Source organism: Ixodes scapularis, unplaced genomic scaffold (genome assembly GCF_016920785.2).
Source record: "Ixodes scapularis isolate PalLabHiFi unplaced genomic scaffold, ASM1692078v2 PGA_scaffold44__24_contigs__length_19508400, whole genome shotgun sequence".
Classification (NCBI taxonomy): Eukaryota; Metazoa; Arthropoda; class Arachnida; order Ixodida; family Ixodidae; genus Ixodes; species Ixodes scapularis.
The window spans coordinates 1591301-1618009 of record NW_024609873.1 but is presented as its reverse complement, the minus strand read 5'-3'; the positions used below and the strand labels follow the sequence as shown (position 1 = coordinate 1618009).

Below are 26709 nucleotides of genomic sequence, written 5' to 3'. Positions count from 1 at the left end.
TGGGTCATGTGTTGCTCCCATCTTAAGCGACATCTTTCTGGGAGGCGTAGACATGATCCTCGCACCGCTTTTGAGCACTATGTCTATTATAAAAGTCTTCAGGTACGTTGATGACTTTCTTATTATCCTCCAAGAAGAACAAACAGAAGACTTAATAGATACAATCCTGAGTGTTTTCTCCAGAAGCGGTAAAGGTCTGAGTTTTACGTATGAACAACCTATTCTAAATGTGCTGCAGTTCCTGGACCTATCTATAAAAATCTCAGATCACCACATTTGTTGGTCCTACCTACCACGCTCCAAAAAAGAAATTCTTAATTACCAATCTGCCCATTCAAAATTAATAAAAAGAGGGATAGCCAGTTCGTGCATGTATTCAGCTTTGAAAAAATCCTGTCACCACACCATCGAACAGAGTTTCAGCACTCAAGTAAACAAACTCTCAAGATCCGGCTTTCCATCAGCCATGTTAAGTGAAGTTGCGGGCACTCTGATACAAACTTGTAAAGGATCGACCAAAAGAAAAAAGAGCAAAGACCTTACCAATATCCGACCACTAGTTATACCATACATCCACAAGACGTCGCACAACTTAAAAAATGTTGCCAATAGATACAACGTGCCCATGGTGTTTTCAGCCCCAAACAAACTGGGTAGAATTTGCACGCTTGTGGACAAGAACAATGACAGCAGGGCTTGCTGCATGAAAAACCACAAGGTGCACTTTGTGTCTTGCATTCTACAAGTGGTTTACCATCTTCCTCTGTCCTGAGGGAAAACCTATGTCGGACAGACTGGGCGTTGCCTCAACGACCGCTTGAGGGAACATAAACAGTCTCTTCAAACCACCACTGGAAGCCACCTAGCCATCCACTGCAGAACCTGTGGATGTGATCCAGATTTTTGTGCAACAACTGTTCTAGCTTCCCATAAAGAAAAAACAACAAGAGAAATAGTGGAAGCCTTTTGGATAAGAAAGCTTGAATCCAAATGTGTGAGCCAGCCATCATTAACACTACAAGACAGCGAGTATGAGTTTATGGGGGCAGCTGCGCACAAATAGGTGTATGGTCAAGGCTTCGGAGTGCCGGCACTGGACATGCCTAGGACTTTGAGAGATTGATTTTAATTTATTTTGTTTTCCTTGTCAGCTATAATTATTTTAGGTGTAATTTTATTTAATTTATTAGCTTTTTCACATCTTTCTCTTTTCCGATATATGTTCATGTGTGTAGTTTTCTTCCTTCTCCTTTTCATAGTAAATCGTCAGTTGCGAGTCAGCGCTTGCCTGTTCTGTCTTCCTTTTCTGTCCCTCTCCTTGTGCGCTGTTTAATTATGTATAGCAACCACCAACTAGCCCAAGTATCCACCATTTTGTGCTTGGTGGCAGGTCTGTGATTTTGTAGAAGAAATTAACCTCAGAATACGGAGGAGGTCTTTCCTCCTAAAAATGGTTCGTAACGAAACACAACCAGTTTAAACAACGTGAACACTTCGCTAACAAAGGTCACACTGGCATAAATATTAAATGAGTTCAAATGAGCAAAGTGTTGACTTCATTAGGAAAGTCAACATTTGCTAACAAAAACTGTATTGGCGTAATGACTAGATTTAGCTTTGGAGCATTCCACCACGTGGCACTTGCCATTTTTTTCTACATATTTTAGATTTTTCATTAATAAGGGCCCTTTCGTTCACTTGACTACAGCTATTAACATTTTAATGTACATAACTCTTCTCCAACCATTCCTTAAAAACAAGTATGAAAAAAAAAGAAGAAAACCTTGTGCGAGAAAAGTGCCACTTTGAGAGAAGATCACGCAACCTTTTCTGGGCCCACGCTACCTCAGACCTGCTTGCTGGTTTCATTATTCACTGAACAAAACCAAGCAGCTGCCCAAATGCTGCTGGGTACGTTACGTTCTTTATGTAGTAAACACAGGCATAGCACCAGCGCTTTCTTGAGAGACGTGTCTGGTTGCAGGTCGATTGCACTTCGTGGTTCGTTGCCGCAGATTAGCCGTCTCGTTTCGCCCCACACAACGCAGGGTCCCAGAATATCCGTCGGTGCAACCTGTTAACAATAAGATTAAGACATTATGGCATAAAACAAACTTAGCATTACAAAAATTAGTATAAACACTTGAACGTTAACATTGTCCCCGTTGTACTAAGTGAAGCGCTCATAACGGGCCGTTCTTAGTTCGTTAAAGCTGTGTAACATTAAGTGCGCTTTGAGCGTGCTTGAAGTATCCTCATTATTGCGTAAGTGGTCTACTCGCCGCTGAAATCAGTGCGTGTTTTTGCGAGCGTCACGAGAAAGCGTTACGCAGACGCGTTACGGTTACGCCGACGGCGACGCCGCTCAAGCTAACTCGATATTTTTGCAAAGCTTTATCTCAAAGAAACGATTGGGTTGAGGCCGATCAAAACCAAAATGAAGCATGCCTGCGAGCACCGGAACATGCAAAGATTCACGCGGCTGGCTCTGATGTTACTGTGATTCTTTGCATCTTCTTAATAATAATAATAATATTCTTTATTCAGACAAGTGTCTAGGAGGATGGGGCAGAAGGCGGTTTAAATCGTCCGACAGGGCTTCATCCCCCTGCACAGTCAGCAGCACAACGTACAGAAACATAGGAACAAAAACAATCAAATACTAATAGTGGGATTACACTAAGATACAGTGATATAACAAAAGAAATGCGGCCGGAAACTTTAATAAATCACCGCTGCGACCCTTTTCCTCCTACAGTGCACCGTTGTGTAGCCTTTCCCTTCTTTCCTGCTGCCACCCTTTTTCCTTTGCCACATTGCCACGTACCCATTCTCTCGTTCGGCAACATTCTGGGTGTTCGTTGATTCCGAACCGTAAAGTTTCAACACGGGAGACCGACGCAGATACGGGACTTCAGGCAAAATATGCTTTTGAAGTTTTTGCGACAGCAATGCAACACTTACCCCCGAATTCATAGATGTGACTTGAACTAAAGCCAAACTTCGACTTGCTCAAGTCCGCCTTAACACCAAGTTCGACTTGAAAACGCCCAAGCTGCGTTTTACGTTTCATAGACGTTCCCGCGAACTTCCTTCGTCAAGTCCCGTTCAAGTCGCGAGCGGTCGTGGCCCTCCTCGCCTGGGAGCGAGAGTAGGCTGCAGTTTTTCTCGTAAAAGTTCTTTCAGACTTTAAAATAAGGTACTTCTCTAAATTTTCTTTATAGCATATGTTTACGAAACATAAATCGCGAGAGATGGTAATGGGAAGTTTAATTATTTTAGCGATTGTACGCGTTTTCTGGACATAATGAGGATTTCGTCTAGCAACATACCAAATAGCCGCCAAGCACGCTCTTCGCTGCTCTTCGCTCGTCCGGACGCTCCAGCCTTCCCTTCTGTGCAAGTTTTCTTCTGTTAAACGGTAAAACTTTTGAGATTCCCCCAACCCTTGAGCAGCAGTGGAATGGCCACTAAAAAAAAACAATCGCCGCGCTTCACCGCTGATGAAATATCTATTCTGTCGGGGCTTGTCGGCAAGCATAAAACGATCATTGAATGCAAAAAGACAGACTCCGTATCTTCGAACCTCAAAAACGAGACCTGGGAGAAACTCTGCAATGAGTATAACTGCTTACCGGGCGTTAGTCCACGGGACTCTAATCAGCTCAAGAAGTGTTGGGGGAACCTCAAACAAAAGTGGAAGAACGAGCGCTCGGACGAGAAGCGCAAGACCCACAAGACAGGTGAGTGTTCTGTCTCTGCTCGTCCATGTTACTCGGAGTGATCGATCTAACCTAGCATTTGCGATTGGCGAAAGATCATATTGGGAAACCTTTTTGCGCTTCCTTTTTCTCAGCGTGTGTCATTCCGCATTTTCTTCAGTTCAGTATATAGAAAGATCGTGATATGTGCAATGTTCCGAGTGCCGTGGATTATCCCGCTCCCGTTTAGATCCACTTTAGCTATGTTGTACTGAGGCACACAGCAGATGTCGACATATCTTCCGTAGGGGAAATAGTTGTTTTGCATGCGAGATGGCATAATATGGCATTGTTGCAGTTTACTCTTACGGCGTTATTGCCTTATTGATCAACCTACCTTTCTATTTTTTACCCGTGTCACAAAAATATCGTGCTAAAACGTCCCAGCCTCGTCTATGTACAGGAGTGTTTCTTTAGAATATTCAGTATGTGCCTATATCTCGACTGCTTTAATCAAGTGACTTGACATACACGATTGTTCCTTAGGAGGGGGGCCGCCCCCCACACTGCCCCCACGCTACTGCCCCCACGCTTGTGGGGGCAGTAGCGGGGCACATGGCCACCCGCCTTGACAACGATAACGACTCCGACGGAGCCGCCTATCTGCCCCCTGTCCAGAACGAGCCAGTGGTGCGGCTGCTGGAGGGCATGGTCGACTGCGACCCAGTGTACGAGTATGCAGGTACAGTGTTGAGACACATCGATCTGCACTTTAGGCCACTTGTAGGTTGCGTGTGATGGAAAAATATAAATAAAGGGACTCAGAATTCCAGAACGGTGAAGATAGGACGGAAGATATTTACAGTCGTAAGAAAAGAAAGTAAGAAATAAAGCGGTGTAGATATATAAGCAAAGTTCAGTTCGGCAAATCCGCTTACGGCACGGTGTTGCACGTCGGCATTGGCATGGAGTTGGCAGGCTCGCTTGGCACAAGCGGATGTTTCCCAGCAAGCTTGGTTAACAGCCCCACGGGCCTGGATTTGTCTGTCCGGGCTCTTCCTTGGCTGCCAGGACCACTGCTGTCGAGCCGGGTTCCGTGTCGTGCCTGCCCTTTTTTCACGTATCACAAGCCTGTGTCATCTTCCTCTCATCACGTCTTCCTTTTTCATTATATCCATCTCTTGCTTTGGCCTTGCTGCCTTCGTCTTCTAGTTACTCACACCTTCACCACGTTCACTGCGTCTTCTTTCTCGTTTTTTGCTCAGTCCAACTCACAGTTTTCATGTATGTCGTTCTTATCATCCTTGGTTCCCCCCCGTCACAGTGTGCACCTCACAAGAGATTGGTAACACAGAATCCATTCTATAGCTTTGTGGTAATGTTGCACAAATTAACCGGCCACAATGGCGCCCAAGCGTGGTATGCTACTCACTCGCAGAAATTTCACGAGGCTTGGTTTCTTCTTTTGGTAAGCCTTTTTCCACTCCCCGTGTTTCCTACCGTCCCGTGCTTCGGTCACGTCCGCGTTTGTTGTATTGGTTTGTTTTTGACCGTTCGTTTTGTGACTGCGGCAATAGTTTCGCACGCTTGTGTTGGTTTCTGGGCGGCGTTTCTTTTTCTGTGCTTGCAGCCATGCTCACACGGGAGCAGGAAGCTGCAGTGGCCGCAGCGGCACAAATGAACCTGCTCAGAAGGTCGCGGCGATATGCAACTTCGTGATGCAGCGCATGGCCCTCACGCCTGGCCAGCAGGAGACCCCGCCGCAAGAGCCCCACCACACTTGACTGTACCAGTCTACGTGGGGTACGACGACGTTAAGTCCGTGGCAGACTTCCTGGGGGAGTTGCAGACGTACAACCTTGCCTACGGTGCCTCGTAAGCCTTCATCATGGACCGCATTGTCCCACTGGTGTTGCAAGCCAGTGCTAGAAGCTGGTTGGGGTTGCAGGCCCCGTTTACGAGCCAGACAAGGCTTCGGGAAGAGTTCCTGCCTGTGGACTACGCAACGCAGATTCTCCGAGAGCTCGAGGCAAGGCCGCAGCACTTGGACGAAAGTCAGGACCGGTACGTTCAGGTCATGCAAGAGCTCTTCAAGAGGGCGGACCCGAATACACCGGAGTCGGACAGAGTAGCTCGGGTCAGAAGACTGTGCCACCCAAGATACCACGCCTGCCTCATCGAGGAAGCTCTTCATGCTGAGCGGAACTACGTGCTGCCGCCACCAGCCAAGTACGCACTCAAACCAGCATGCCCCGAGGCCTCCACGCAAGTGGACTGTTCGAATGAGACCTCTCTTCCCCACCACATCATCCGGGAGAGTTGGCGTGACATGTATGGCGTTCGACTAACTCTCATCGAGAGGTCCCTGGAGGTCACAGCAGTGCCTGTGAGGATCTCGGGCGGGGGTCGCCACGACAGGTGGGAGGTCGTTGGCCGTGCCCTATCGCAAGTTGGGGCCCAACGGAGATCACTACCCAAGCGAACCATTTGTATCAGTGTGCTCCTGCAAGTGCTGGGGAAAACTGGCACGCTGCGGTCGAAATCCCGCAGCAAAGCAGCATTGACCGCCGCGGCAACGGAACAAGCCCTCCCCACAACAGCTAATCGCAAGCCTGGTACACTCTTAGAAAAAAAGGGAGTCAGGTGGAGTCAAATGCGCTTTTGACTCCCCATTTTCGCGTGATGGCGTCGAGGTACTCCATCTGGCAGCAAAAAGGAGTCTGATGCGGTTCGGACTCCCTCAAAAGCACTGGAGTCAAATGAGAATAGTAAATGCCTGAACTCAAGTGACTCCACTTGGCACGCAGGGAGTCACCTGATTCTATGAGGTTGGTAGAGTCAGCGTGACAGAGTCTCGCCACCAGAGTCAAATGACCCCGTTTGCGAATCGCGTGAACATTAGACAATTTGACGTGTTTGCAAAAACGATATCACCTTTTAGGGCAAGGTATTTCCATGCACTCCAGTCGCATGCAACTCCCAATGTTTGTTTAGAGAGAAGAAAGAAACCAGCGTGGCATAGGCATTTTATTCGACATGTCTTAATTACATTACCCAGACGCGCTTTTGATTTTTTTTTCTCTCATATTTACTCAGGTAAATGTTTGCGGCTCGCTCCAAGAAAGCCGGCCCAATGCGCAAGGTAAATGGTAGCGCTGTGCTCTATGGCCAGAAATCCGCATAAAAGGCATATGAATTATTAGGAGACACTAATTTGTAACGGATAAATCGGGGGTCAGCTCACCGCAACTTCATTCTGAATTCAATCCCGGAAGATGTTTGCTGATGTCTGTACACATTTAAGAGCACGCACTATGTCACAGTTATTCCGCTGTCGCCCATGCTTTGCCTAAGCGCATGACACCACACACAGCACACGAATCCCCCGGAGGTCCGGTGATGAATGCGGTCGTTGAAGATCTCTTCGGTATCGATGACTGCTTCTGGGGCGCGCGCAAAGCCGATGAAACGAAGGCCCGAGATTGGCGGAAGCGCGGGAGCCTACGCTTAGGAGAGCATTGCGTATTCATCGGCATGTCACATTCGGCAGATTCTAGCTAAAAGCAGAGGTGGAGGAAACGCTGTAAACTCTGCCCATGCATGTCCCGTTCTCAGCTTCATGCCCTGTCTTCCCGAGAAAGTAAAAACATCCCGACAATGCCACAGATGTCGTACACTGTCTCCCCGAAATCTCTCGGAAGCCTCCTCCTCCCCTTGACTTATGCCCTCTCCTCTTGCCGTACTCGTCCCTTTTGTGTTCCCCAATGGAATTTTCCGAGCCGTCAAAAAAAAAAAAAAAACTGGTTCGTTGGTGGCGCTGGAGGGTCGCTAAAACGCCGCGGGATATGTAAAAAATGGCCGACCTTGCGTTCACCAAGCCATGCTCTGCCAATCTTAGAGGCGCCGTCACTGATAGGTTAAATTTTGCTCCCTCCTGCGCTTTTTGTTGGAACATAAGTATTCATTTGTATTTTCTTTTTCGTTTTCTTTTCTTGCTGGCTTCGAAGGGATCTTCTATTTTTATAATATTTCGAGCCTATAGACGCTTTACACACGCGCCAGAATACAGCCGCAATTGCTGACCTTCTCTTGTTTTACCGAGATACCGACCCACTGAAATTGGTATGGAAGAGCCTCCACAAAAGCCAGTGCTGGGGAGAAAGGCAGAATAAAATCTAAGATGGCGATAACATGGCCTGCTGTGGAAATAATGAAGTGAAGTAAACGTAATAAGGGGAAAAAAACTGAAGGTCAGTTATGGCGGTGCTTATGCACAGCTGCTGCAAAACTTCTATACGTGATGGGCAGTTTGATAGTTTAGACCCATGTTACGGATAAATAATCAGAACGCGGGATGACCAAAAAAACATGCTTTTCGAGCAAGGCTCGTCAAATCATGAGACGCTGGAGAAATGCAGAATTCTGCATTAAGTCCTTATTTCGAACTCTTTTTGATCGCCTTCCGCCCTTTGAAAAGCATACGGGAAGGGCCTTAGAACGCACCTGGTATCGCAGCGCCGCAGCGTTCTTCCGCAACATAAAGTTCGTCTGCCTTTCTCGCCGTCACCATGGCAACGAACGCCGAATGAATAGAAGCACGCACGGTACCACCGCGTGAAGCCAGCAACAGCTGACGTCATTTTACGAACGCCGTCTGCTAGCCAAAGCCGAGCGCGGTTGATCCTGTTTTTTTTTTTTTTTATCCGTAACATAGGTCTGAAGTACCAGAGTGCCGATTTGTCTTCAGACAATTCCGCGTCCTGTTTTTTTATCCGTAACATGGGTCTAAAGTATCAAACTGCCGATTTGTCTTCAGACAATTCCTCAAACGGCCAGCTGCCTGAAGTGCAATTTCTCAATTAGGTCAGTTTACCCTAAGCCAATAGTTGTGACAAGAGGACACGCGTGAAATTTGGTTGATCATGACATTCGTGAGCGTTATCTCAAGAAAAGAAGAAATAAATAATGCGCAACTTAAACATTGTTAGAAAATAGTATGGAAACTTCCATTGCTACAACTTATGGCCAACTCCTAAAAATAAATGTTGGTGGTGCTTTCTCATCAACTTAGCTTACTGTCACTGCATAGCAACGTAATGGCTTGGATTAAAGATTACCTAAGTGGACGGGGGCAATGTGTCGTGCTCGGTGGGGAAAAATCTGAGTATGTAAAAGTCGAGTCTGATGTCCCCCAGGGCTCGGTACTGGGTCCTCTGCTCTTCCTGATCTATTTAAACGACATTATTTCTGGCATGGAATCGTATATTCGATTATTTGCGGACGATTGTGTTATTTATAGATTAATTAATGATTCTAACGATATTAATACCTTACAGAGTGATCTAGATAAAATTTCTGTATGGTGTAAAAATTGGAGAATGAACCTAAATGTTAAAAAGTGCGTGCATGTTAAATTTACTACGAAAAAAAAAACTCACTACTTCCGTGTACATGATAAATAATGAAATAATTAAACCTAGCTCGAATGTAAAATACCTAGGTGTTATGTTATCTAATGATTTAACGTGGACGGGACATGTTGAAATGATAGCCCTAAGGGCAATACGAATGCTTAATTTTGTACGGAGAAATTTTCGGCAAGCCCCGATTAAAATTAGAGAAACTTTATACTTTACATATATCCGTCCGTGTATGGAATACGCCTCAGTTGTCTGGGACCCACACCAAAATTATTTCATAGACAAACTTGAAACGATACAAAATCAATGTGCTAGATTTGTACTAAACTATTACGAACTTGGAGCGAGTGTCACTAACATGAAACATGCCCTACATTGGGAGAAACTCAGTGAGCGTAGAAAATTGTTTAGGATGAAATTTTTAGATGATATCTACAGCAATAGACTATTAATTAACAGAGATGTCTTTTTACATGAACCGTTTTATGTGTCCGAAAGAGCAGATCACCTCAAGAAGATTAGACCGTACTCTTGCCGCACCGACACCTTTGCTTTTTCCTTCTTTCCGAAAACCATTGAAGAGTGGAATAGGTTGCCGAAAGATGTGCTTGCGGCAAATTTGGTTTTTTTTAAATTTTCAATTGTGTAGTGTTTTTATAGACAGTATGTTTTTATTTAATTTCATTATTGATCCATAGAAAGTGTTTTGCTTTTTGTTTGTTTTTTTTGTGTATTACTTATGTTCTAAAACAAAAGTGTTTGTATGAAACCCACCCCCTGCAATAATGCCTCACGGCGAAGCAGGTTTTTTTTCTGTAAATAAAAACTACAGGAAACTGCGAAAATCGTCATCCAACGTCAGGCTCGATTTAGGGAACACACTCGCTTGCCCTGGTTGCATTACGAAACTTTAGAAAGATTACACGTTGTCTTTATAATTCGCAATAGTGATATGTGAACTTGCAACAGACGCGTAACAAACATTAGAATGGGTCCTTGATAAACCCTTGCGTGACACAAATGCTAAGTGCCGACACGCACCCGGGAAACCATGTGAAAATTGGGTATTCAGTTGTGGGAATCCTCCACAGTACATAGGAAATTTCTCCGACTATACGAAATTTCTCCGACTAAATAGTAAAAACTAAATATCAGTATTTGCTTTGTGAGACGCTCCATATTTATTTTGCAATTTTTCATCAAGTATACCAAGCGGAATGCTTTTGCGATTTCTTTGGTCCGCGAATTCACTTTGTGAATTTTTCTATCGTAAAAATTGTTTTAAAGTAATCAAGAACATATGTTGTGAAAGAACCTAGCGTTATTTCGCCTACGGCGTGTCGATGTATTGCATTATGACTTTGGTCCACAGTGTATTACGAAAAGCTATAGCCAAAAAGAAAACATCGCTTCTGTAACCCGTGGGATCTCTGTTTTCTTTGGTGCTGCCCCCGACGACCGAACTTGCCAACCGTCCCCCGTCTAGTATTGTCCATACTTTCTATTTCATAAGTCATGAAAAATAAAAGCATGCACAGCGCGTTCCGTAAGAAGGGATTATTGTGAAGCTAGCATCGCCATTGCTGACAATATGAGCTACAACAGCCACGCGTGCTTATATAGAGCATCTACTAGCAAGAGGTTTTGGTCCAGACTAGATCTAGAATGCAAAGTTTGGACGTTGTTATTCGAACTATTTTGCAAATAGAAAGATAGTGCAGCTTCCCGGAATCTCAGGAGCAGCAAAAACTAGACCAAGTGTTGTATTTATTGTCCGAGGCGTACATGTGCATGCAATTCACAGGCGATTTTAACCGGCAAGCGACGCCTTCATTGAAAGTTACCTCAATCACATTTGTGTTTCTGTAGAAACACAACATCTCCAGATCCTCTTTTATAGAGCTCTTTTTCATAAAAGGGTTCCTTTTCCTCGTGATACAGATACTAAGAAGTAAGCTATCTGCAAGTGAAGCTAGAATACACTCAGATGCTAACTTGTATAAGCGGAGGCAAGATCAGTAGTGTGGACACCCGAATTCGCTTCTGCAGATACATAACAGATAACTGGATGAAACAACTGTCAGAGTGTGACCTTTATAGTTACGTCCTTATTCGGTTAAACACTGTGAGCCTTCCTTGGAACTCATAATCGGCAAGGCAGCCACCTCGCGGATTGCATAATCGGAGAGAATGTTTATGATACCTGATATAGCAAAAAAACAAAATATGTTTATGACACCCCAATTTTCATCCATTTTAATCCATCGTTTTATTCCTATCGACCAATGGCAAACGCCGGTGAAATCCATTACTAACAACATGTTTCTTAGATACCATTTTATTGACCAACTTCTTGCAGCAAGTACAGTTTGAGCATAATCATGTCAGCAGTGCGCACATCTTTTAAAGGGCCCGTAATAAGTGTTTGATGACGTGTATTTGTGCTCATGTATAATCTAGTAGCCGCCCAATAATATGCACTGCAAGTTTAAGATGGCAAAGCCGCTTATTGAGCCCGTTACCCTAGAAATACGCGCGAGCTATATTTTCCTTTGCATTCTTCTGCGCGAGTGATGTGTGCGCTCGCCTGCTTCCCGGAGCGTGCGCTTACGATGCTCGCAAAATCCTTTTTTGTTTCGATCAGATGTTCACATAAAACACATTCTGCGATTTGTTATCATCTCTGGGACGCGATTATGCTTTGCAGTATTTCCAACACCCACGATGCCACATTAGGTATTTACGACGGCGCAGCTGAGGCAACAACTGTGGAAGGAGCTAAAACGATCCGAGAGGCAGCGCGCGTGCGGAACACTCCACGCAGCAAACCATTGCTCGCGGTTGGCCGACAAGTGCCGTTCGTCGTTCGGCCATGTTCGGCAATGGTTCGGGTTCTGCAATACTCGCAAAAAAAAAATTTTTTTTTGATCATATTTTTTGTTAGAGAAAAAGGTGGCTCATGATGGTAATTTTTGGATTTTCGGGATGCTTAGGGCCCGCAGAATTAGTTGTGACCATGTAAAGACGGTTTGCAGAACCCTCTTAATGCCCCTTTAAAGTAAGAAATGAGGAATTAGATATTAGTTAACTATACTATCTTCTTACTCAGATACAAGCTCGCTGCCATCAGCAGTAATACCTTAACTCATCTCTGACATGGCATTGCATAACGCGATGTATGGGTGATTTTTAAAGATCCAGCATTCTCAGTAAAGAAAACTTGCGTTAGGAGACTTTAACGTTCCCATTAGTTTATTTCTCTCGAAGGCCTCTATGAACGAGGTTACTCGTGCAATTAGGCGGAAAATTAAGATATACAGTCGAATCTCATTAATTCAAAATTTCTTAATTAAAACTTGCAGATAATTCAAACTAGCATGCAGGTCCCATCCTATGCGTCTTCATGGGAGGAAACTCCAGGTAATTCAAACTTTGCTTTATTTAAACAAATTTTCAGTACCCCTCGAATTTGAATTAACGAGATTCGACCCTATTTCTAATTAGTCACGATATGCATATAGTTCTAATTATAATGTTGCTTGGAATAATCGAAAACTACGAAGTCTGTAAATTCTAGAAAGATTGGATGCATGTGCGTCGCTTTCTGGGTCCCGTAAATATGTCAAAAAGCGGCACGCCAGCGCTTTTTTTAAGTTTGTTATCACCCCCTTTTTAGCTCCACCAGCGTTCCGCCCGTTTCACAAGTAATAGCTTGCGCACAGCATTACGCTACATAGATGCCCTAGATATTTATGAAATTTACAGATTTACTGGTTTTTGATGATGCCCAGCAATCTTTTGCTTAGAAATATATGTCTACTGTTACTTATTAAAATGTTAATTAAGAACTGTATGATAATTATCCGCTTATTTGCACAAACAAGCTTGTTCCTAGTGTCCGCCATGTCAAGCAGGCTAGTTGCAAAATTAAAAGTGTCCTAACGCAAGTTTCCTCCCGTTAAAATTCTGGACCGCCTAAGAACAGGTTGTGCATATTTGTACCACCACATCCCGAAAGATTCGTTTCCTCCTCCGTGGCGCATGACTTCATCAGGGTTTGGTTCATTCAAATGATCAGGTGCCTCCTCCGGCAGTGTTGTTTCCACATCCCCTATAACGTGCCTGTGGTTCCGATAAACATGTTTCTTGTAGGAAGCAACACTTGCGTACATTCTTGGGCACCCATCGATGTTGCAAAGCACCTTAAGTCCCCCTCGCAGCTGTGGACATCCCGCAAAAGGAGGAAGAGCTGTAAGAAATCTCGCTGTGAAGAACTCTCATCTTGGGCAATGGAAGTGCACACGCTGTTCCTCCATCTTCTGGCGCTGTGTACTGTTACGGTCTCTGCGTCATAAAGAGGCCACACCTTGACTCACCGCGCTCACTACCTTGAGACGCGCGTTGCTACAGCGTGAGTTGCGCCCGACGCGGCCGACGGTCTTCACGTCACCGCAGCAAAGACAGTTTTTCCCGAATCCCTTTCCTTCATTATCACGCTCACCTCGATGCGTTAACAGCCTCCACCTTACCTATTTCGTGTAGGCAGTGCAGGTTTTCTTTTCTAATTATGCACGTCACCGGGTGACATATGTACAAGGCATCGAAGGGGACGGCATCGACCTTTTAAAAGCAGTATACACCAAATATTCAAACGTAAAAAACAAAAGAAAAAACATGCAGAGGAAAAGAGGTAACAGGCTGTGAATGGGGAAAAACGTTAAAAGCGCTAAGGCTCAATCCAAGGAACAGACCGGCGTGGATGCTACGAGACGTCCCAGCCAATTAAGCGTCGAGTGAGCATCACGTGACCCCAAGCTGCACGTGTCGCCGCGCCCGATGGGCGGGTCACGTGATACTCTTTTTTACTGCTATTGGAATTTGGGGCTCATAGTCGTAGCGAGGGCCTCCCCGCAGTCTTCGTTTCCTTTGTTCCTTTTTCGTTCGGCTTTACGGCACCCTTACAGCCGGCCGGCACACACTCGTTCTTTTCATTTTGCTGAAATAGTCCGAAACATATGTGTACAATGCGGGAAGCGTCACAAGAATGTCCCCCTCCGCCTTCCTTCGTCCATTTAGGGAAGAGCGAGGGGCGGGGGTTCCTTTTGTCACTCGCCGGCGCCCGAAGCGCTCGAGAGCATGTTTTTGGAATCTGTCGGAAGCCGCCTTTTACTGCCACGCTCCCCTTCCTTCAGGCTGGTGTTGCTGAACGTGCAAACAATTTGAACTGTAATTGCCTGATTGCAAACTGTGCTCCGTCTACGAGGATCAAACTGCTTCAATTCGTAACGTACTACCGGCCAAAGAGCGTATTCAGGGTGGTCTGAGGCACCCATCTTGATGCATACATCTGTCCCACAGTTTGTCCGTTGCCTATGGATGCACGTGTGCACGTACGTTCTAAAGACTAAGGTCACGCAGTAACCCCCCCCCCCCCTCCCCCCTCCCCTTAAAAAAAAGAGGCATGCAAAAGCAAAACACGAGCCAAGCTAGATCTGCTGAAAAAGTCCCTTTTTGTCCTTGCCTCTGTTAGTTCTCCCAAGAGGTCTGGCCCTGCGAGAAGCAGGGGTATACATTTATATATTTGTTTTACTAGTATTTTTTTTTTTTTTTTTTTTTTACGGGGTGCGAACGGGAATGGGGACAGGCGCTCCAGCGTTCTAGCCACATCCTCTGAGAGCCACGTATACGGCTTCGTTTACCATCTTGGAAGCTTCTTTTCTCCCCTCTGAGGGGAGAGAGCGGTTGTCTGTGTAAGGAGGAAGACTAATTGGAAGGGCCAAACCGTAGGAACGAACCACGACCAGTACCTACCAAAGAAGAAGCATTGCTTGCAGGGACAGCGTCTCGCTTCTCCGACACGTTGCTCTGGCGGCAGTCTTAAACTCCTGGTCTGGTGGCTTCACATTTTGCTCTTGTAAACGGAAAAATGTTAGCTGACGAGACAATCACGTGCCTGACTTTCTGTGGCTTGTCTGCTAAAAAGGTTCTAGTTCCCGGAAGCTTGAAGCTCGCTGATTTAAAGATAGTCTTGAAAGCACTCCCGGATTTCAATGACATCAGAGACGACGCCATTTTGCTGGTAAGTCGCCGACAGGCTTGAGCGCATTATCCTTGAAGATATTACACCGTTTGTTTCTCACCTTAATTGCGTTTGTTTGTTTTCGCGCCTGGTTCCAACTTTCTAGCGCGGTCAGCCTAATCCTCACTTCTACTGCCACTTTCGTGCTTAAATGTGGCTGATCGTAGACAAAGAACAGCTTCGACAAACTTCAGTCAACACGGATTAATACAGCGCATCCTGCATATTTTGCGAGATATCAATATGTAAAATATAATGCAGAAACGCGTCGAAGTGAAGGCCAATCTTTTCAGGTTAGATTTTAGGGATAGCTCCAAAGCGAATACGAAAAAATAAAGAAATAGACTAGCGTGGATAACATTTGCGACAAAGTGAGCCCTATTCAGTTCACTTATGCACATAGTATAAGAGACATCCTGAAATTCCATGGCACATTAAGGCGACGCCCACACTGTAGTTTACAATAGGACACATTAGTTGCGTCGTTTGAGTATCCCCACAGGTGCTCCAATATTTCTAGTTTACTGTCGAAGTTGTAAATAATTGAATTCATTTTCAAACATGCAGCCTTTCTTTGACCTTTCAGCAAACGCGATGTACCGTTGCGCACAGACTCCGGGTACATTTCAAGCTTTTATTTTACAATATTCAATTCCCTTGTCATTTCAGATTAAGGACAAAGACTTCGACGAGTATTTGGACATTGAGGACAACAGGATTCTGGATGATAAATCCAAGATCATTTATCCTCAATGTATGGTGACTCAAGCGGGGAATTTCAATGACAAGTAAGTGTGTTGTTGTTTCATGTAGACAATTTGGTTTCTTGGCTAGTTCACTCAAGATACTAATTTATGTGCTGAAGCTGCCTGATATAAGTGTTGACGGAATTTAGCACTGCTGATATACATTGAGAGCACCTAAGTGTACTTAAAACTTATATTAATGTTTTTTAATCAAATATTACAGTTATAGGTAGGAATTTCATTTTTCCTTTAATATTCCGCGTAATTAAGTGTTTGATGTTAGTTTATATTCTGCAATCCCTCAGCATTTCCTCCATATAAGTGTAAAACTAAGCAGCACTACCTTTAGAAAGATCGAGGCGTTTTTATTCTTTTTAATGCACATCCCGAGATTTAAAACGGAAATTTGATCAAAAAACGGTTTTGACTGGTTGTTTCAACTTGATACGAAAGCACTTCTGAAGTTACTAGACCCTCAACTCGTATCGCCAAAACATTTGGCGTCGGAGATCTTTGCTGTGAGAACAGCAATATAACCCGATTATAATAATATTAATGGTGCAAAGTTTAGATATAAATATTTTCCTTCCCATGCCGCATTTTAGCCACAAAAATTTGTTTAAATTTATGTTCAGAAATGTTTGCCTAGGCGACGAGCTGTTTATAACGTTTGCCTGTAAATTACAGCAAAACCGACTGCAAAGAAATTTAGTGCTCCGGTTTTCCCGGGCTGCTAATCCTGAAGAGTAAAATATGTAAACCATTCAATAGAGGCATGGTTGAGTCTAATATATTTTCATTTTTGAGCTCTCATCTGCTCTAAAATTTACCAATTTGGCGGCAACAAATGAGAATGGGACACTGCATCACGCGTTGCCCTCAGTTTATTTGGAAACTCAACATGTTTCAACAAAAAGGGAAATTTCTGTTTTATTCTAGGACCTGCACTGCTGTCGTGGAGCCAGTAGCACCGTCGTCAGGTGTCCTGACGGCGGTGACCACAGCAATTACACCGATAATTTCCCCAGTGGCAACGTAGGGCTCTGCTCTGCTCCAGTAGGGACCCGAAGGCGTACAGGCTACCGGAGGTGCCTCTTGGCATTCGAGCTAGGCTGGTTACCCTGACCAAGGGCAACATTCTTGATCCACTTCGGCATCGTATCATCGAGTGGCTGTACTACGACCTGTGCACATATACAATGTAAGTGGCAATATGTTATAATTTTCTTATTCGATGCTATATTTAAAACTTGCAAAAAAAAAAAATCCCTCCCAAGGTAACTTGCAGTTCATTGTCGCATTCTATTGTTCAACATCAAAGCAAAGCAAAGCTATTTTGTACAGAGTGTTTATACATAGTGAAGTCTGTCTACGTTATAGCGACAGTGGTTCACGCAGTAGACGAGAAATTGAGTCAGTGCAGCACAACTGTTAGGCTTCTTAGAAGTAACACGGTGTAGAGATTACTAATTATTCAAACCTGTGACGGTACATTGCTCATCCAGATAAAAAAGGCCAGGGGGCTGGGGCTGAACCCAGTATTCCGAGCCGCGAGCTTACGCTCCACGTGCCCTGAGCCGCGACGCGCTACCATCCGCCTGTTTGTCGCAAATCAATTTACACCGGGACAGCTAATAAAAATAATGTAAGCGGTGCAAGCGCGAGGTGCCAGTTATAAAAGGTGATTTGACGCATGTGTTCGCGCAGCTTCTGTGTATGTCTTTTCTCACTACCAAATGCCATTGATTCAAAGGGTTAAGCACCTTCGCCAGAATTTCAAGAAAATAGAAAACGCTCGCGAAAACTGTCCAAAATATATTCGAGAGAAAATTTTACAGCCTTTCTATCAATTATTTTGCAAGGTACCCCGGCATCTTGCACAATATGCCGGAATATCGTTAACGTCAGCTCCATAAAAAAAAAAAAATAAAGTAATCAAGTTTTGGTTGAAGTCAAAGCTTAGGCACGAGCCCAATGCTCTGTGCGTTCCCGACTCGCAGCGTGGCTCGCGCAGTGTGGGAACCGTCGACTTCGGTCGCACAGAAGCTGAAATGAAGTATAGAGGCATATTCAGCTGCTAGCGCGCTGGATGAACCTCTTGCGGAAGTTTTATCACTTCGACCGATGTCCGGTGCAGGATAAAGAAGCCTTGATTTGAAAGTGCACTTACGGCTAAAAGTCTATTTGTATTTTCATGTATGTTGATTTCTTACAATTTTGAAAATTGCTTGTGCTTTGTACCTTTATTTAGATTTTTATGTACTCTTACAATTTCAAGAGTTAGCGGGAATTTTTATCTCCCCAATGTTCCTGAGAACTCTAATCCAAAGTCGTCTATTAATTCCATTAAAAGAGAGGTCACACATAGTTCCTTTCATGTATACATTTCGACGTGTGAAACATTCATTTTAAGTTAATTTTTTCATACGGATGTATTAAGGGCTGCAGTAAGAGGCAAGTTTCCAAACTGGCGACTGAATCTTAAGTCACACATACAAACCACCGTCTTATTACGTCTCATGGCATTTCTGGCACCACCTCAGATCGTGACCTAAACGCTACGTTTAGTAATATGGCTCCATTAGATTAATAACAATGTTTAGCGCTCTCTCAACTAGATATTTTTATCTTTCAGGATCCCACAAAGACGTCAGTCTCAGTCTACCCGGCCGTGACTTACAGCGGGCATCATCCCACAGCTTCTGACGCAACATGAATGACGTTTGAGAGCCTCACGCTTCCAGCTCTGGATATCCCGGAGGCTATCGAGCTGGCCTTTTGCGCGTATTGGGCGTTTAATGTGGAGTATGGCCCGCACGTGAAAAACACGTTTTTGCTTTTAGAAAACCTGTGTAACATGAAGCAGTCTCTGCCATCCGTGGCTGTGATGAAGGCGGCAACAGCTATTCGTTGTTAGCCGCATGCTGTTGGAGTGAAATTGTAAAAATGTTTTGTCTATGAAATAAAACTGTGATATTGCACCTCATGTAATTCCATGAAAAGCTCCCCCACCACTATCCACCATATTCCTGCGTGGTGTGTTTGGAGGGGCACGTGGTTTTAAATGAAATCACGTCATTCCACTACGGTTTTTTATGGCATGAAAATTATTCCATTGAAAACAGAATCCAGAGAGTCCATTGCAGGAGTCAGGTGAGTCTAGGAAAAAAGGATTCAAGTAATTCCCTTCGGGGGAATCGTGGGAAGCCAGGAACGGAATCTAGCAATTCCCGATAGAGAGTCACGTGATTCCAGAAGAAAAAGAATCCAGTGATTCCCGTAGGGGGTAGCCTGATTCCTTTGGATATTGGAGTCTCGTGATTCTAGTGAAAGGGTCGCCTGACTCCTGCAATGCTGGAGTGCCCTGATTCTACTGAGAGAATCCACTGACTCCTTGTGAGAGGGGATCAGTTGACTCCAGAGAGGGAAGGCGTCACGTGACACCACCAGCTGAGAGAGTCAGCAGACCCTAGTGGAGAGGGCGTCTGATGACTCCACCGGGCGCTAGAGTCATTTGAGTCTTTGAAAGGAGCCACCACAGGGACAGATTTTGACTCCCCTAAAGGGAGTCAGCGTTGATTCCCTTTTTTTTTAGAGTGTAGAGGCCTTCCCATAGTGGTTCTTTACCAGATCACTGGAGGCGGGCACCTCGGTGTGGGTGACCTAAGCAGGCAACTGTTGTCGGACTGCTGCTACAGGTGCGAGCAGCCCGACCACCAACGAAACTAGTGTCCAAGACTTCTGGACACTACAAACAAGAGGTGGCACGAGACGGCGGGAAAGGGGCTGGAACCAGAACAACCAGGGAAACTACCACGGCCGCCAACGCTGAAACCAGACAGCCACTGGCTGAAAGCCGTTACAGTCCCGGTGCTGCGGCAGTGAGGCCGCAGCACAGATTCCATCGGAATGTCGAATCCAGCCCGAGCCTATCATCATTGGACCGTGCATGACGATCACTTTGCTCAGTTTTCCTTTTGCTGCACTTTTGGATTCTGGGGCCGCTATCTCACTTAGAGGGGATTTCGTTTTCGAACTCTGCAAAGCAAGAAAGATAAGTCTCCGGGAATGCGAAATTCGACTACAGCTAGCTTCTCTGACCTTCGAGAGGCTTGAGAAAATCAAGACGTCGCCCGAGTGCAGCAGTCGTAACGGTACAACTAGGGGCAACGTGACCTGCAGTTCGAGTTGTCGCAGTTTAATTTGGATACAGCTGACGGTAGCAAAGGGCTGGAACCAGAACATCCAGGGAAACTACCACGGCCGCTAACGTTGAAACCAAACAGCCACTGGCTGAAAGCCGTTACAGTCCCGGTGCTGCGGCAGTGAGGCCGCAGCACAGATTCCATCGGAATGTCGAATCCAGCCCGAGCCTATCATCATTGAACCGTGCATGACGATCACTTTGCTCGGTTTTCCTTTCGCTGCACTTTTGGATTCTGGGGCCGCTATCTCACTTAGAGGGGATTTCGTTTTCGAACTCTGCAAAGCAAAAAAAGATAAGTCTCCGGGAATGCGAAATGCGACTACAGCTAGCTTCTCTGACAACCTTCGAGAGGCCCGAGGAGATCTAGACGTCGCCCGAGTGCAGCAGTCGTAACGGTACAACCAGGGGCAATGTGACCTGCAGTGCATTTCATGCCGTGCAATTTATAAACATTGTACCTCGTGCTAACGGCTTGTAATCCAGATATCGGTTTACCCATCTTGTGACAGGGGACAACTACCTACCTGGCAGCCCTTCTATGGACGTCGCCGAGCCAGAGGCAAGTGCCAGTGTCACAGCAGCTACAGGAGCAGACCCGGGTCCCCCCACCGAGCAGACCGTACCTGCTCCTGCAGCTGCTTCAAGCTGCAGCAGCGACAGGGTGGAGGCGACTCAGGATGAAGGCAGGCCGGCCAGAGGGAGAATGGTGCTCCTAGAGCAGGCTCTCTCAGCAGAGAACGACGTACGAAGTTCTCTGCTGAGGGCAGAGTCTGCCATTCGAATCAAGCTCCTTGAAGAGGAGCAGCAGATGAAGGTGGCAGAGCACCAGATGAAGGTGGCAGAGCACCGCGTGCGGCTCCAGGTGGAGCAGACGAACCTAAAAATTGCGGAGTGGAAGCTCAGGGAGCTTCAGCAGGGAGGCGAAAAATAAAAAAAAAGTGCCAATGCCTCGACTTTTGAAGGGATCTAATTTATTTCACAGAAGTTGAAAGCTGAGGCTATATCCAGAAAAGGATAGGGTGCGATTTCAGCTTGTTTCACATTAGGCATGCTTTGAGAAAATGCATAATTACATAATGGCTCCTGCTCTTCATCTATTATCATTTGGACTAGTAAAAAGCCACTGCACAGTCACTACAGCAAAGGGTTTGGCAATATTTTCACATTTTTATTGGTGAATAAACAGGAATAGAAAAAAACAGTAAAGGCATTTGCGAAATACACACACAAAAAAAAAACTTATTAACATATGAACATACCTCCAGACGATGCTTATAGGACAGTTTCATTGGACGCCGTGCTATTTACTCCAGTACAATGAAAAAAAGCCACTTTCACGACAAAAGCTTTAAAGGGGCGATGGAACAATTTTTCGTACTTCGTGCAGATACTGCGTAAAACAAATCCCCAAAGTTTATGAGCTATGAAACATGCTTGTGTTTTTAAACCCGTGCAATAAAAAACGCCGAAGAAAAAAATGAAATAAATGGCAGAGTTTCCCCCTTTAACTTGCAGCCAGAAAAAGTGGCCAAGTGATTTGGAGACGATTATATGGCACCAATGTTAATCATAGTACAGGACACGCGCCGAATCGCAAACATTGTTGGTTTGGCTATTGTCATCGTTGCAGCACTTGGACACGAGCCACTACCTGAATGATTGCCAAGCTGTTATCACATGCCCAAATCGAGTGCTCACGCAATACTATAAGGTCCAATCTGTGAGCCGCATTCAAATATTGTCACTCTGAGGGGGGACTACACCGACAATGCGACCCCTGAGCGTTTAGGAGTGATTGAAAGAAAATGGTTGCTTTTATCTGAAATTACACTGCAACAAAAAATGTTTCTTGGTCAGCGGCATTGCATTTAAGTATACTAGGGTTCCTCTAGTGCCAGTAAGCTTGTGTAAAGTGAAAAACATTATAACTGAATATTGTTCCACCGCCCCTTTAAGGCAAAGCTCGATCAGTCATTGCAGAAGGGAGCTTCCACTTCGAAAGAAGTTTCTACTTGAAGCTTCTTTCGATGATTTGCTCCCGTTTTTGTATGCCCGTGAGGGAGTCCTCCACGGTGTCCACGGCGGGTGGCAGGTGGACTGGCTGTGTGGCCCTCCTCCTGGGTCTCCGTGCCCTAGGCACAACTGGCGGAGCTGGGGGAGGTGGAGGCTGTGGGTCCTTTCTCAGGCAGGCCAGGTTGTGGAGTGCAGCGCAGGCTGTGATGATCTGCACGGCCCGACGTGGCTTGTGCTGCAGCCTCATGTCGAGGCAGGGGAAGCGCCGCTTCCAGATGCCAAAGGCCCTCTCGACAGAGTTTCTCGTCTTGATGTGGGCCTTCTGGTACCTGATCATGTGAGGGAATATCATGAGTGGCTAATTAAACTATAATATTGCCTGTAGATCCCTTTCATATCTTTCTCCCGAGTAGCTCGATTTCAAAATGCTGCAGCACAACGCACTAGCCGCAGACAATGACAAGCAGGAGAAGCTTCACTTGTCCCGCCTCCAGCATCAGCATCATACATTCGGTAACACATTGTCATCTTGTGCACTTCGTGCATGCATGTGCAGCCAAAGCATGCGAGAAGGCATTGAGCGTGCTCTGGAGGCAGGGCAGAAAGACTCCCTGCAGTTCTCATTGTGTCAGTGACTATAATCCTCAATAAGGGCAGATATTTTCGGGGCTAACGTTGTCACACCCAGTATCTTACTTATTTTGTTCATACATTATTTAACCATCGCAACTAGCGCACAAGTTCAGTAGTCTTACTACTGTTCCACGTTTGTATATAATGTTTTCCTTGTCTTTAATAAAGTAGAAAGTTGGGCTAGTTGATTCTGGTTATACATAATGACAAATACACAGCGCAAAAGGACAAAAAGGGAAGAGACACACCGGATAGAACAGAGCGCTGTTCTATCCGGTGTGTCTCTTCCCTCTTTGTCCTTTTGCGCTGTGTATTTGTCATTATGTATTTTCCTTGTCTCCACACATAGCCCTACATTTGCTCAGGCACTTGTAGGATTTACTTGCCTGCCTCGTGGTGTGTTAGCTGGACCGGGATCTGCCAGGGGGGTCATCAGGAAGAAGAAGCAGGCATAGCCCATGTCCCCAAGCAGCACCCCTGGTACCCGGCGTTCCTCGTACAGCACCCGCACACGGGAGTTGTCAAATATCCGGCTGTCGTGTACCGACCCGAGCCAGCTCACAACCACATCGTAAAATTGCAGCTGGGGGCCGGTGACAGCCTGCAAGTAGATTGCGTTGAAATGAAACATGGAGACATGAGTAAGAAAAATTAGTGGCAATGGTCCCATCGAATGAAGCTGTCGTAATACTCGACAAATATTTTCATTACAAAAACTGCTCAAGTGATGTGTTCTGACAATGTCAATATGAACATTGTAAGCTTCGAAAAGTATGAATATTGCAGTTCATTTGGAAGCGAATATCAAATAACGTATTATTTGAACTACTATTAGAAAATTAGAATATTCGTGCAGCCCTACTTTTTGCACATTGAATTCGTGCAGCCCTACTTTTGCACATAGCATCAAGGGGAAACAAATCTGTACTTTCTTAATTTTCAGTGGCATCGCCAACCATGTCATGTGCCAGACGCTTTAGAGCAACATCTAGCAGGTTATTCATTCTGGCTCAGTTTGGCGCAGCAGTTCAACCACTGCATATAGCGAAGCAAAGACGAGAGGGCTTTGACTACAATGCTTGGGGCAGAATTTCCAAATTTCATGCAGTCGAACATGAGCGCATACTCCAATGAATAACATCTCGCGATCGCGCAAGCGTTGCTTTTTAAACTCTAAATTCGGTAAACCGCGAACTCTGCACTCGTTACCTGGACGTTGATTGAGAACACTCCCTTGCGGTTGCGGAACACCTCCGCGTCGTCGCCGCCGGGGCTCTTGATTCGCACGTGGGTGCAGTCGATGCACCCGGTGACGCCGGGGAATTTCGCAAGTGCGAAGAAATCGAGCATCACCGTGTTGAATTGGGCGGCGCTGGGAAAGTGAACGAGGTCCCGGAACAAGTGCCTCGCGATCAGCTGCGTAACTACTCCGACCGCGCGGCACACTGTCGGTTGGGACACGTTCACGAGGTCCCCAGTCACAACCTGGAAGGTCCCGGCACCATAAAACCGCAGCGTGACCAGCAGTTGCAGCATGGGGGTCAGCGGAAGGCCTCTGCAGTCGGTGCTCGTTTGTAGCGGCAGCATCCCGAGCAGCTCTCGCACGGTTCCCTTCGTAAAGCGGTACCGCGCCAGGAACTGCCCGTCGTTGTAGCGCTCCATTGGGTTCTCCCTATCCCGAATTGATGGTCGCGGGACTCGTGGCAAAGGGAACGCGTCCCCGAAGACGACATCGCACGCGCGAGTTGCGAATTCGAAGGCGGAGATCCTCTCGGCGACGTCGCTTCGCCAAGCCGCCATGTTGAAACGACTACGAAGTCGCGTTCAAGATAGGTCCAACCCAGTCTTGAAATTTGGGCACTTCAAGTTCGCTTCAAGCTCCGTTCAAGATCGGTTCAAGTTAAGGTGCGTTTATGAAGCGCGCTTGCTCGTCGCAAGACGGACTTGAGCAAGTTGAAGCTCGACTTCAGAGCAAGTCACATCTATGAATTCGGGGGTTAGAGTAACAAGCTCACTTATGTACTGCGGTGTCTACAGCCGAGAACAAACTCGCCCGACTACCTCAACTACGCCCCAACATGCACGGTTCGTTCCTTCACCTTTCCAAATAAAGAACATTTGTTTGAAATACGCGCTCAATCACAAGCAGCAAAAGCTGTTTCCTAGATGTGGCAGTTATGCTGAAAAGCACCTCGCTTCGAGAAAAACAACACCGTGGAGATTGTGCGACTTGATACTTGCGCTTCCAGAAAAAAAAAAAAAAAAAGAAACAGCGGATTAAGCAGTAATGGGGGACAAACAAAAACAGGGTTCTTAACCAAATATTGCAGTCTTTCATGAATAACTGGCGAATGGCCGCAGCAACGGCACCAGCCAAATGGGAAGCCTTTTCCTTGGCTGGCATTCAGATCCGTCTCCCGCATGAATTCGGGGGACTCGCACTCGCTATATTTGCAGCGACCCCGCGGCACTCCACGCACGTCAAGTGCGGTAAACATGGCACACTGTGCCCGAACTCACGCGCCGTCCCCGCTAAATCTCGCAAGTCGCAGTCAGTCAAGCTGGTCCAGCCACCAGCCCCAGCTAGCCCCAGCCACAAACAAAGAGTGTCGGGAACTGACTGAGCGAGCCAGGGAGCAACGGGAACAGCGCAACGGCTTTCTCGCTTTTCCCGCCAAAAAAGAGGACGCATGCGCCCTCTGTGCTCCCAAGAAAAAGAAAGCTCACATCAACAAAAACGCACGCGCAGGTGCATGTTCAGGAGGGTCAAACCATTCGGATGTATATTAGCGTGACGATGAATGAAGGCGCAAGCGTTTCTCCGAAAATCTTAGCGTATTTTTTGCGGTCGTCACGCTAACGCTGTTGATCACGTCCGAAAAAAAGGCCGAGCGGGATTCCTCGGACTGCTCCAGCGCTTGGACACAAAAAACAAACGCTTATTCTGGATCACGTGGTGCTTAAAACGTCATTCGCGTCGTATTGACGTCGGTTCCACGCTTGAAACTCGCGGTTAGCGTGAGGTTCAGCTTGACAGTTTTTAGAGTGCATTAACATCCATCGATCCGGGCACAAAGTGTGAAATATAATTTTCGAGTCTTCGCCGACGGCTGACGCAGTCCTCGCGTCCAATATATGCTCGGAGTATACGTGACCACCAGACTGTAGCGGACTCCGATATTTGCAGCGCGGTGTATAGTGACTATAGATGGCCCGCTCTTTTGTAAAGGATGCATTGCGATGCTTCTCTTTCCGAGTACTGTGGAGAAAACTGGACGTGCATGCTTTGTGCATAAGCAGTTTTTCTACTGCTCGAGTAAATGCGCTACTGTGGCGGGTAGCGTATCAAGAGCCCGGTAGAACCTTTGAGCGAGGCTTCTGCCTTCGATAACACTTCGTCGCACGCGCAGCAGCCAGAGCTCGACGGAAGGCAACGAGCGCGTTATGGAAGCGGAGCATTACTCCAGATTATTAACCAGTCGCCGATTGCAGTATTGCCAACAGGCGCATAGTTAACGAGATTTCGTCCAGTTTTCGTAATAACATGCATGTTAGAAAAGATGCTCCCCAGGTAGCACCGAGTTTTGGGCCAAAACATGGCTTTGTCTGCAAGTTTAGGGCATTGAAAAGCCCGAAGAAGCCAAAGTAGAGCCAAACCTCACCTCCCTTGGCAACAGTCTGGGTATTTTGGCTCTAATTCGCCAAACAAATGCCAAACTCATGCTTCACTGCCTGGTAGTTCGGCTGTCATCTGTCATCTTTGGGCCTAAATCGCCTAACAAATGCCAGAGTTAGGCTTACTGCCCTGTAGTTTGGTAGATATGTGGCAGTTTTGGGCCAAAATCGCCAAACTAATGCCAAAGTTAGGCTTCACTTTTTGATAGTTCGGCTGTTATCTGGCACCTTCGGG

At 46.0% G+C, this 26709-nt stretch overlaps 2 protein-coding genes across 2 annotated transcripts; one reads left to right on the top strand and one right to left on the bottom strand.

The window, feature by feature from the left end:
- The first annotated feature begins 4301 nt into the window (after positions 1-4301).
- On the top strand, positions 4302-21086 carry LOC120841700. Its single transcript, XM_040212660.2, has 2 exons — positions 4302-4443; positions 20663-21086. Exons 1-2 carry the CDS (start codon positions 4317-4319, stop codon positions 21082-21084), a joined length of 549 nt encoding a protein of 182 aa, XP_040068594.1. The 5' UTR covers positions 4302-4316; the 3' UTR covers positions 21085-21086.
- Positions 21087-21948: 862 nt separating this feature from the next.
- LOC120841705 (putative nuclease HARBI1) lies at positions 21949-24664 on the bottom strand. Its single transcript, XM_040212665.1, has 3 exons — positions 24009-24664; positions 23186-23400; positions 21949-22495 (listed from the first exon to the last, which is right to left on the bottom strand). The coding sequence occupies exons 1-3, from the start codon at positions 24597-24599 to the stop codon at positions 22162-22164; spliced, it is 1140 nt and encodes a 379-aa protein (XP_040068599.1). The 5' UTR covers positions 24600-24664; the 3' UTR covers positions 21949-22161.
- Between the last annotated feature and the right edge of the window lie 2045 nt (positions 24665-26709).

Excerpts from the sequence above, each read along its gene's own strand:
- LOC120841700 (XM_040212660.2), top strand. The coding sequence starts at position 4,317 with ATGGCCACCCGCCTTGACAACGATAACGACTCCGACGGAGCCGCCTAT. Across the intron at positions 4,444-20,662 it reads CCCAGTGTACGAGTATGCAG|GGGACAACTACCTACCTGGC; the intron begins GTACAGTGTTGA and ends ATCTTGTGACAG.
- LOC120841705 (XM_040212665.1), bottom strand. The coding sequence starts at position 24,599 with ATGGCGGCTTGGCGAAGCGACGTCGCCGAGAGGATCTCCGCCTTCGAA. Across the intron at positions 23,401-24,008 it reads TGTTCTCAATCAACGTCCAG|GCTGTCACCGGCCCCCAGCT; the intron begins GTAACGAGTGCA and ends ATCTACTTGCAG. Across the intron at positions 22,496-23,185 it reads GCTAACACACCACGAGGCAG|GTACCAGAAGGCCCACATCA; the intron begins GCAAGTAAATCC and ends TCACATGATCAG.